Genomic DNA, 12,509 nt, shown 5'->3' with positions numbered 1-12,509 from the left:
ACGTAAGAGAACTTATAAAAAGCATTACACGAAAGCATTAGTACTTCACCACTATTTCCATATCATGTTTTGTTGTCGAAAATTAAAGTCGATGACGTCATTTCACCTTCTAAAAATCGGACGGAAGACCTCCTCGTTGCTCGCAACGAGATCGTGTCTAGTTCTTCTTATTCTTATTCTTCTTCATCCAAATTTGTCCAGGCCGTAACTTAAATACCCTTTGACATTAAGACTTCAAACTTGGAACATAGGTAGATGGTATTGAGAAGGAGTGCACGCCACCAAAAGTTTTGACCTTGACCTATTTCGTTCTTCAAGGTCAAGCTTTTCATAAAAAATATTGTCCAGACCATAACACAAGACTCCTTTAACATACAGACTTTTTACTTTTAACATAGATAGATGGTATATAACCTAGTTGAACCTTACCAAATTTTTTGACCTTGACCTAGAATTTTTATTTCAAGGTCATATGAGAAAAAACTTCATTGTTCAACTTCTGAATATACTTTGACAGAGGGACTTCAAACTTTAAACAAAGAACAAGAATAATACACTTAAGTGTACTATTGAATAATATTTGACCTTGACCTTGTTTTACTCAAGGTCAAATTAAGAAAAAAATAATACAAATTTTGTCTGGGTCATAACCTTAATACCCTTTGACATTAAGACTTCAAACTTGGAACATTGGTAGATGGTATTGAGAAGGAGTGCACGCCACCAAAAGTTTTGACCTTGACCTATTTTGTTCTTCAAGGTCAAGCTTTTCATAAAAAATATTGTCCAGACCATAACACAAGACTCCTTTAACATACAGACGTTTAACTTGTATCATAGATAGATGGTATATAACCTAGTTGAACCCTACCAAAATTTTTGACTTTGACCTAGAATTTTTATTTCAAGGTCATATGAGAAAAAACTTCATTGTTCAACTTCTGAATATACTTTGGCAGAAGGACTTCAAACTTTAAACAAAGAACAATAATAATACACTTAGCTGTACTATTGAATAATATTTGACCTTGACCTTGTTTTACTCAAGGTCAAATTAAGAAAAAAATAATACAAATTTTGTCTGGGTCATAACCTTAATACCCTTTGACATTAAGACTTCAAACTTGGAACATAGGTAGATGGTATCGAGAAGGAGTGCACTCCACCAAAAGTTTTGACCTTGACCTATTTTGTTCTTCAAGGTCAAGCTTTTCATAAAAAATATTGTCCAGACCATAACACAAGACTCCTTTAACATACAGACTTTTAACTTGTATCATAGATAGATGGTATATAACCTAGCTGAACCCATCCAAAATTTTTGACCTTGACCTAAAATTAATGTCTCCTCTTTCAAAGGAAAATTTTCTTCCCCTAACTTGAACACCTTATGAGATCAGAGCTTGAAACTTGGAATATTGTTAATGTTAAATGACACCAAGTAGAGATGCACTGGTTAAAATGGTCTAAATTATAACTTTTGAATTATTCAACTCTTTTTAAATTTAAATCTTTACTTGAGACAAAATTTATGACACCAATGGAATGTTGTCCCAAATTTATTGTTTATGGCCTAATTTTAAAAAAAAGTTTGAATCATGTCTTTGAATTGTTTGACATAGAGTCACCTTAACAAAATATTAAATTGGGAGCCAATTACAAATATTATCAAGCTATTTTGGGTGTTTGTGACTTCTTATGTTGTTGCACTTCCTACCAACACACAAAAAACAACGGAAACCACACGGTCTTTGGAAAGAAAATACATTGAAGAAATTTTTATGAACTACTGAGGTGAGTATCATATTTTATTTCATATCTTTCTTATCATATATCTAATCCATTTGGTGCCAAGCAAAGTTTGCATCATTATATATTTGATTCAAACTTTGCACAGAGAAGTGATATCTAATAGGCAATATTTGGATATGGTTAAAATAAGGTTTCATTACTTTTTATTAAAAAATTGATCAGCAAAGAATTTACAGTCTAGAAATTAACATATAACACATTTAACTGACATGTACTACTTATTATTGGTTAACTAATCATTACCAAAATGTAACTTATTTCAACTTTCGCAGTGTACTGTAGACTATTAGATTTCACTTTGCATGATCTGTCTTTAATATACATGTCTGGCTACAAATGTATAATGAGGATCCTCTTCGTGGTGGCACTAGTAACAGACCCCTTGCTATTGTAGCTGTTTAAATTACTGTAGTATTATAGTGAGCTTCTCTGTCACTATTCGTTTTGTTATGCACTCTTGCTTCACATCTTCTGCGTAACTTCATCACAAAAACTTATCTGAAATTTTAAACCATAAATCCTTGTAACTTCAGTATTACATTTTACTTACATATTTCATATAGCAATGAGCCTGGCTAAAAGATCATGCTTTTTATGTGATATATTTCAATGCATGTTTCTTTTACTAATTAGCTTGTCATTATGGTATCATTAATTTTCATTGACACCACTTTTTATGAATTTTCTCCAACACACAGTGTTTCAAGGACACATTAATTTCTGGACAAGAACTCTTTCAATAGAAATTGTTTTCATATATTCTTAGATGAACTTTAAATTTTGTTGATCTGCTCAACCATGAATCCACAAAAATTGGTGTTCAATAAATAATTCATGACACCATAGTAACTTCTGTTGTGCTTACAACCATAGTTCCTTTTTGTATCCTTATTTTTTCATCAAAAGACAAATAAACATACCCATAAACAGAAGTTAACTTCTAACCTGACTAATTTTACAGACATTTCCTTTAATTTATGTGCAGAGTATGCAGCGAAGATTCTGTTTGCCAAACATGTTTTTTTCCTTAGGAAATACCTTTGTTATGCTATACTGTATTTTAGAAAATATTAGTCAAAATTTCAAAAAATAAATGTTTATTCTGTTTTACTTTTAATGCAGTGTATATCTATGTTTTTAGGGGGATACGTCAAGAAAATTAGATCTTTATTTTACTGTTTATATATATTCCTATCATTTGCTTTTTTAACATTAACAACTTGCTTGTTCATGAAATAAGTACATTTCTATGAGAGTTATTACATGTATATTAAATTATGTGAATATAACATTTATCAAAAAGCTAGTATAGATTTCAAACTCATGGAAATTAGCTTCTAATTCAAATATTCAACTGCTAAGTACATGCATACAGGTATTTACCCTAAAGACCCATTGCTGTCATCAAAGATACATTATGTTTTAGTTCCATAGAAATTTAGTTTCCATAGAAATTTAGTTTCATTATGAAAATACATATTGATAATCAATGCATGTATGTACTTTATTTGTGTCATTTAAAGAAAACCTGTTTATTATGTGCAAATAAGAATGTCATGCATTAGTTTTTAAAAATAAATTTCTTTTCAGGCTACTTTAAGAATTGCTAATGATGATGAATAATCATGAGTGGGAGAAGCAAAAGAAAAAAAAGACAAAGAAAGGAAAAAGAAAATTCGCTCAGAAAATTTGGCAAAAAATGCAGGTATAAATCATAAATGATTGCTGTATTTCATTTTATTTTGTTTACAATTTTATTACATGTAGTACAGAGAAATATAAAATTAAGCATCATTAAATTATTGTATTATTAATGGATTTTTTTTAATTTGGCATTAAATTTCCCACCAGGTCTTTCCACCCAAAATTATGAATCACAATCAACTGCAGCAGAGCAAGACAAAAACTCAAGTTTTGAGGTAAAAATTACCAGACTTTTGATTTTACTTTGTAAATGTTAAAACATCATTATTAGAGAAAAAGATTCATATTAAAATTTTATCTTTAGGCAGAAAAGCCAGACTGGTTGTGTAACTATCTTTCACAACAACAGCACTTTGAGAAACAAAGACTTACAAGAAAGCAACAAATGAAAATTTGGTACCAACAAAATAAAGAAAAGAAAAAACAGTATGAAAGAAATAGGTATCAAGATGATGAGAAGGCCAAAAGAAAAAAGCAGTACATGAGAGAACAATATTGTATTCCAGAGAATGCAGATAAAAAGAAACAGAGGATCAGGAAAAATTACAGTATTCCAGAGAATGCAGAAAAAATGAAACAGAGTATGAAAGAAAAATACAGTATTCCAGAGAATGCTGAGAAAAAGAAACAGAGGATCAGGAAAAATTACAGTATTCCGCGGATTGCAGAAAAAATGAAACAGAGTAGGAAGGAAAATTACAGTATTCCAGAGAATGCAGAAAAAAAGAAACAGAGTATGAAAGAAAAATACAGTATTCCAGAGAATGCTGAGAAAAAGAAACAGAGGATCAGGAAAAATTACAGTATTCCTAAGATTGCAGAAAAAATGAAACAGAGTAGGAAGGAAAATTACAGTATTCCAGAGAATGCAGAAAAAAAGAAACAGAGTATGAAAGAAAAATACAGTATTCCAGAGAATGCTGAGAAAAAGAAACAGAGGATCAGGAAAAATTACAGTATTCCTAAGATTGCAGAAAAAATGAAACAGAGTAGGAAGGAAAATTACAGTATTCCAGAGAATGCAGAAAAAAAGAAACAGAGTATGAAAGAAAAATACAGTATTCCAGAGAATGCTGAGAAAAAGAAACAGAGGATCAGGAAAAATTACAGTATTCCTAAGATTGCAGAAAAAATGAAACAGAGTAGGAAGGAAAATTACAGTATTCCAGAGAATGCAGAAAAAAAGAAACAGAGTATGAAAGAAAAATACAGTATTCCAGAGAATGCTGAGAAAAAGAAACAGAGGATCAGGAAAAATTACAGTATTCCTAAGATTGCAGAAAAAATGAAACAGAGTAGGAAGGAAAATTACAGTATTCCAGAGAATGCAGAAAAAAAGAAACAGAGTATGAAAGAAAAATACAGTATTCCAGACAATGCTGAGAAAAAGAAACAGAGCCTCAAGAAAAAATATAGTATTCCGCGGATTGCAGAAAAAATGAAACAGAGTATGAAGAAAAGGTACAGTATTCCAGAGAATGCAGAAAAAAAGAAACAGAGGACCAGGGAAAACTATAAGATTCAGGAAAAGTCACAAAAACAAAGAGAATATGAAAAACAAAAATATCAGATACCAGAAACAAGAAAAAGGAAGAGAGAACAAAGTTTACAAAACTATCACACAAAGAAAGCTAAATCACTAACTAATGGTGATGGAGCACTTCAGAAATTTAGAACCTTATGCAAAGAATATCCAATTTATCCATGTGTTGTATGTGGACGGATTATGTTTCGTTCGCAGGTTCATAAATTTGTCAAGAAGAAATACAAAAAAACACAAATATCTACTTTACTGAACAGTCTTTCAGCAACCACTATCGAACATATCTGTGTTTTATGTGACAAGACCATGAAAAATGGCAAAATTCCAGCACAGGCCTTAGCTAACAATATGGATTTAAGTACTGCTAGAGCCGAATTAAGTGAACTTAATAAACTGGAGAGACACCTGGTATCTCCAGTAATTCCATTTATGAAAATAGTTAATTTGCCAAAACATACACAAAAAGGAATTCATGGACCAGTAATTTCAGTTCGCTCAGATATTACGAAAGTTACGACAACTTTGCCTAGAAACATTTCTGATGAATCGTTCATCAAGGTAAAACTGAAGCGCAAGTTGTGTTTTAAAGGCCATCATCTCTACCAGGAAGTACGTCCTAATAAAATCTTCAAAGCACTTGATTTTCTAAAGAAAACAAACCCACACTTTGCAGGTTAGTCATTTTTAGCAACTTATGGAGTACGAAGAAATTCCTTTTTTCCTTTATGATGAAAATGGTACAAATGTTCTTTTTTTTTCAGATATAGAAATTAAAGATGATATATTTAAAAGTGGAGAATATCTAGATGATAGTGAAAACTACTCAGCTGTAGATACCAGTGGTAAGTTTTAAGTGTTTTAAAGAATGTCTTTACATTGTTAACATACACTGAATGAACACATATGAAAAAATATTACAATGATAAAACTTAAGTAAATTATTTACAAAACAGGTGCTGATAAGGAGAGGGACTCTGAACCTGGAAATAATGACCACAATGAAAGCAACATCAATGCTGAATGTGATGGTAAAAACTATTGAACTGTTGTTTGGAAATCCATGTTTTAAAAGAAGTCTTGGGGCACTTTGTTGGTGCATCAGAAGTAAACAGTTAAATAATGCCTTTTTGTTTTCAACAGAACCTGACACAGAGGAAGAAGAGTCAACAGAAGAATCTCATGACTTTGCACCACCACTTGATACATCTATTTACAAAACAGGTGCTGATAAGGAGAGGGGATCTGAACCTGGAAATAATGACCACAATGAAAGCAACATCAGTGCTGAATGTGATGGTAAAAACTATTGAACTGTTGTTTGGAAATCCATGTTTTAACAGAAGTCTTGGGGCACTTTGTTGGTGCATCAGAAGTAAACAGTTAAATAATGCCTTTTTGTTTTCAACAGATCCTGACACAGAGGAAGAAGAGTCAACAGAAGAATCTCATGACTTTGCACCACCACTTGATACATCTCTTCAACCATCAGACTTAACACAGTATTATGCTGATCAAAATCCAAACTCCATATTTTGTATTGCCCCGGCAGAAGGAAACACACCAACAAAAGTCATCCATTCTGAAGGACAGGCATTTCCAATTCATTTCCCAAATGGAAAAAAAACATACACAGACAAACGCAATACAAAAATATCAATGAAACGGTATTTCAACAGTAGATTGTTTTCAAGTGACCATAGATTTGCTAGTGATCCAGAATATATATTTTTTGCACAGTATACAGCAGAACTTGAGGAAATCTTTTCTTCTGTTTCTATTGCAATGCGAAAGTCAGTTGATTTGAGCCATTTGACCTCATCTACCTTCTTGGATTCTTCCAAAATGAAAAAGATGCTTAAAAAAGATGAATGGTACCGCTTTTTGCAGGCAGTTCGCGGTTCCCCAGCATACTGGGAAAAAACCATGCGAGATCTTTTTGCCATGCTTAAACAGCTTGGCATACCTACATTTTTCATAACTTTTTCTGCAGCAGAAAGAAGATGGACAGAAATTATGGAAGCAATTTGTCTCCAGCAAGGCATTGAAGTTCCTAAAGACCCTGATTGGCAGCAGTACTACAACATATTGAATAGCAACATTGTAACTGCTACACGGATGTTTGATAAAAGACTTCATGATTTTATTAATCAAGTCATTATGAGTCCATCCAATCCTATTGGTAAGGTAACCGACATTTTTGGAAGAATTGAGTTTCAAGCAAGAGGTTGGCCACATTATCATGGACTAGTTTGGATTGAAAATGCCCCTGAATGGCAGAAATCCCCTGATAGTGAAGTCACAGCTTTTATCGACAAGTACATTTCTTGTCAAATACCAAATGAAGAAGAAAATAAGGAACTATTTGATATAGTATCCTCAGTGCAACTACACAGTAAAGCACACACAAAAACATGCAAAAAAGGAGGAAAAGATTGTCGTTTTAATTTCCCTCGCCCATGCTCCTTGCAAACATTTATTGCCAGTCCACCCAAAGATGAAGACATAGAACCAAAACAATCAAATAATTTAAACAAAATGTCAAAAAACACTGCTAAAGACATTCTGAAAATTTTTTGGGATCTACTTACCGCTGAGTCGGACTTGTGCACAGCAGACATTTTGAGCCATGGTAACATTACCCAAGAGATCCTACAAGAGGCACTAAATGTATTGTCACAAAGACCTACAGTGGTTCACAGAAGAGAAGCCAAAGACTGTTGGGTAAATCCTTATAATCCTGCTCTTCTACATGCATGGAATGGTAACATGGATATACAGTTTATACTAGACCCGTATAGCTGTATTATGTACATAATGTCCTATATTACCAAGGCAGAAAAAGAATTGGGAGAGCTCATTAAAGCCGCCCAAAGAGAGGCAAGACAGAATAATGAAGAGGCAATACAGGAGCTCAGAAAGCTTGGAAATGTATATCTCACCCATCGGGAGATAAGTGTTATGGAAGCAGTCTACAGAGTTTGTGGTCTAAAGCTTAAACATTGTTCTCGAGACGTTGTATGGATTCCAACTGATACAGAAAATACCAGAATAACACTTCCTATGCATGTGATAAAATCAAATGCATCTCGTGGTGATGACAACATATGGATGACAAGCATCTTGGATAGATATCTAGCAAGGCCATTGACAAATGAATTTGCCAATATGTGTTTAGCAACTTTTGTATCAAGGTATAGAGTGATAGCAAACTCCACCCATACAGAAGAGGCAGATTTAGAAGAGGAATCAAAGACAGAGACAGGGAAAAAAATACGGCTGCTTCACAACATGGGTACAATTACAAGAAGGACCAAAAAGGATGCAGTCATTAGATATCCAAAGTTTTCACAATCCAAAGATCCTGAGAAATATTATTTTAATTTGTTGAGATTATATTGTCCTCACAGAGAAAATAGATTTCTTCCATCTGAGTATAACTCCTTCCAACAGTACTATGAAACAGGAAAATTAGGATTGACGTTAGTTTGTAATATTGTTAATGAAAATATGAAACAATTCCAAAAACTAACTGATCAGCTTGATGAGACTTGGTCCCTAATGAAAGACATGCCTCCACTGGAAGAAGCATGGGCTCAAGTGGCACCTAACTCAGAACAGGAAAGAATTGAAAATGAAGAAGAAAAGGAATTGCTCGATGATGAAGAATTTCTTTCAGCAGTAGACATTCCTGAAATGAAATCTACACCACAGACAAACAAGAATTCATACTCACAGAATGTGTACACGGAGCCAAATCCCAATACCATAACTGATGAAAAGCTTTTGCAGATGTACAGATTGCTGAATAAAGAACAAATGGAACTGCTCAATTTTATAAAAGAGTGGTGCTTGCAGGTGTTACACTCAAACTCTCATGACAATTTTCACATATTTCTGACCGGGGGAGCGGGAGCTGGAAAGTCTTTGCTCATTCACTGCATTTACCACATGGCAAACAAATTATTTCACAAGATACGTGAAACACCAAATGATGTCATTATTCTTAAAGTTGCTTACACTGGAAAAGCAGCTTTGAACATCAATGGTCAGACTATTCATTCAGCCTTTGCATTGAAGAAGAACATGAAAACACAGTATCAACCTCTTGGTGAAAATGATTTAAATACTCTACGAGCCAGGCTTTCAAACATTCAGCTACTTATTATTGATGAAATATCAATGGTCAGCAAAACGGTTTTGTCATATATATCAGGAAGATTAAACCAAATCAAATCCATCTCTGGAATACTAACAGCATTGTCAGGTTGATAACTATTAGCACAATTAGCACCAAGAGCAAAATTAAACAAATGGCAAAAAGTAATTTGATTTTGTCCTCCATTTTTCGGTTTCTTTTGAATATTAAAGTAGGAAAAATCATAGTCACATGCGTGCCTATCTTGAAAACTGTAGGAGGAGTTATCTGTACAATGAGGGTACCCTATATGCAATATTTTGCAAAAAATGACTAAGTTCAAAAGCTGTTATTTTTTCGATAAACTATCAGTAATCACAATCATAGCAATATGTACACCTCTGATATATGTACAATTGATCTGCAAAAGAACAACTTCTTATCTTGAGAACTGTAGGAGGAGTTATCCGTACAATGAGGGTACCCTTTTGGCAGCCGCCCGCCCGCCATTTTCACCATTTTAATAACCGGATTTTACCGTTGGAAAACCCGGTTAAAAATGTTATTACCTTAGCAGTAATAAATTAATCAAGATTGCGTTAAGGTCAATGGGGACAAGCAAATTTTGGAAAATAAAAAAAAATATTAACCCTTACCAAAGTAAAATTATTGCTGCAACAATGCGGCAATATTTTTGTTACCAGAAATCAGATTTTGAGACTAGTGAAATACAATATTGTGTATAATTAATAGACCTCCGGTATGAAACAAGCGCCTGTGATATTTCACCTCAGGTGAGCTAACAATTATTTTTGTCTCTGCTACATGTACACGCACTTAGTATTTCCATCAGCAAAATTGATCTCCTTTAGACTGAATAGGCGAGAAAATACTTACAACTAGCCTAAAACACATTGTAGTAATCAACTATTACGCAAAAACCATTCCTCAATTTACTTCACTAAATCGGCATTAATGTATCTTGCACGTTTCAAATATTCCTTTCGCATGCAAACTGTTCCACAACAACCAAATTCATCTTTGTCAGATTGACCCATTTCGTATACGTTTCTTTGTTTCAAAGAGGGTTTTGAGATATGGAATACCGAACTCGAAGTTAAACTGATTGACCCTAATTCTCTTTGTCTTATTATCATTTCCGTAAATCACTCAAATTTGAAACAGAATTAGCCCTTAATTTTTGCAATTTATTTTTTCCTTCCGATAAGGAAATTTTATGCTAAACTACATTGAATTTGACTCCGTAGTTCTTGAGAAGAAGATTTTTAAAAATGCAGCCCCCTTTTTCTACAGTTTCGAGGTTTTCTCAGCTTTAAGGTAGCTCGCGGGTTTACCTGCTTGTGAGAAAACCTACCTTGAAAATTTGTCCACGTGATCCATAGGTTTTATAGTTTTATTTCTAAAATGTATTTAAGATTCGTCTGCGCGGTAATAATGTTATCGTGTTTCAAATACAGTGTCATTAATATAATTAAGCAACGCCATTTCCATGAAATATATAGTAAAATGCACATTTTAACCGAGAAACGCATTACAAAACTATGCTCCAAACTTTTAAACGATTCAGACGAAATAAATCATACTCAACACAAAAACAGAGGAGATAATTATGAATCAATTCTTAAAAAAATATCAGTATGTGTTCTCGGCCAATTTTTGGCAAAAAAACTTTAAAGATTTAAAAGATTTCTCAAAACCTTATATTTTCATTACGACGTTAGCCAGACTTCATCATTTCCTTCTTAGAACACCAAAATTGAAATGCATTATTGACAAGACTAGCTGTTTAACACATTTTAGAACATGTAAATGCTTATTAGACATTATTGTGAATGCAATTAATGTAAGGCTGTAAAGATACAGAAAATTGCTATTTTAGTTTTTATGAAACTCTGAGTCAATCAATGCAAAAATAAAGTGCCAGGCAACTACTGACATTATAAGTAAGTAATCGAATAAAACAGTTATATCAAGCCAAAAGAAATTTAAGAATTTAATCGGTAGTACAGATTACGAAAGTTATAATTGTAAAAAGAAAAGCGATGATAATGCATACATTCTATTTTAAAACATGACTTTAAATGGAAGAGTTCTAACGCACACTCATTCTTTATCTTTATAGAACAAAATGTGACAATGTATGTGACATCTTTAAATTTTCAGCACTTGATACCATAAATCTTTGTATAAACAGTCATAAACCGCATATAAGCTTTTTAAAATATTTTCTTTTATGCTTCTAAATATCTCATTTGTCATTTTAAAAAAAAAATATGAGTTTACTATGACGGTCAACTCTACGTCGATTCCTATTATGACGTCAGCAAACCCGCGAGCTACGTTAAATAAAGATAGGTCTTTTATTCCTGCAATTTATATTTGCCTTTCCATAAGGATGCTTTGTGCCAAATTTGGTTGAAATTGGATGAGAAGATTTAGAAAAGAAGTTTTAAGTGCGAACAGTTTACAGACGGACGGACAGTCGTCTAGACAGACAAACTGTGATCAGAAAAGCTAAGCTCAGGTGAGCTAAAAAGTTTATATTATGTTTGGCAAATTATGGTATATTAGAAAGTTAAAAGGCTTTCACCTATCGACAGCAGCAGAATCAGTCTTCCTTTAAAGATAGAAATATCAAAGTAAAGAAAAAAATTGTATGTATGGGAACACAAAAAATGCATCATTGGTATGTTTGAAAAAGGGATCGGTTTGGTGTACTCCTTTGATTAGTTGGGTTTAATTGATTCCGCATTTAATCATTGATTGTAAACAAAACAAACTTCAAATATATTGGTGAGAAAATATACATCAAATTATTCTTTATTTTCAAATTTTGTTAGACTTATAGCAAATGTCAAAGTCGTTATACAACCACACACGCCTTAACACATAGGGCGAATCCTAATAAGGGGCAAGATAATACTGTACCCTTCGATGTGTAGGTTGTTTTGTAAACAAATTTAGATTATCATTTCCCATGGAAATGCAGCTTATTTGACTGGGAAAACTACTGCAATACCTGTTATTATAGACATACCTATGCAAAATCATAGTTTAAAAGCATACATAAAAATTGGATAAAATAACGGACCAAGCAGCTTTGAATAAAAAATGTCCAGGAATCATGCATATTCTTTTCATGGGAGTAATGAAAATTATGATAGGAAAAGAAAAAAATTATTATCAATACATTATCTCAAAGAATGAAAAGTAAGAAAAAGCCAACATGTGCATGAATACATCAGCAAATATCAGAGAAATTTAATTTAAAATTTCAAAGCCCCTCATTTACAT

General features: G+C 32.8%; 1 protein-coding gene across 1 annotated transcript; it reads left to right on the top strand.

Annotated features, from left to right (window-relative positions):
- Positions 1-2,730: 2,730 nt before the first annotated feature.
- LOC128169811 (uncharacterized) lies at positions 2,731-9,241 on the top strand (the record flags this gene model as incomplete). Its single annotated transcript, XM_052835874.1, has 8 exons — positions 2,731-3,517; positions 3,664-3,731; positions 3,821-4,741; positions 4,994-5,732; positions 5,821-5,901; positions 6,013-6,087; positions 6,468-7,243; positions 7,892-9,241. Coding segments are annotated over exons 3-8 (3,861 nt in total), but the record flags the coding sequence as incomplete, so codon positions are not given.
- Between the last annotated feature and the right edge of the window lie 3,268 nt (positions 9,242-12,509).

This window comes from Crassostrea angulata, unplaced genomic scaffold (genome assembly GCF_025612915.1).
Source record: "Crassostrea angulata isolate pt1a10 unplaced genomic scaffold, ASM2561291v2 HiC_scaffold_222, whole genome shotgun sequence".
Classification (NCBI taxonomy): Eukaryota; Metazoa; Mollusca; class Bivalvia; order Ostreida; family Ostreidae; genus Magallana; species Magallana angulata.
The sequence above is the reverse complement of the archived record's forward strand: the minus strand, read 5'-3'. Positions and strand labels throughout refer to the sequence as shown.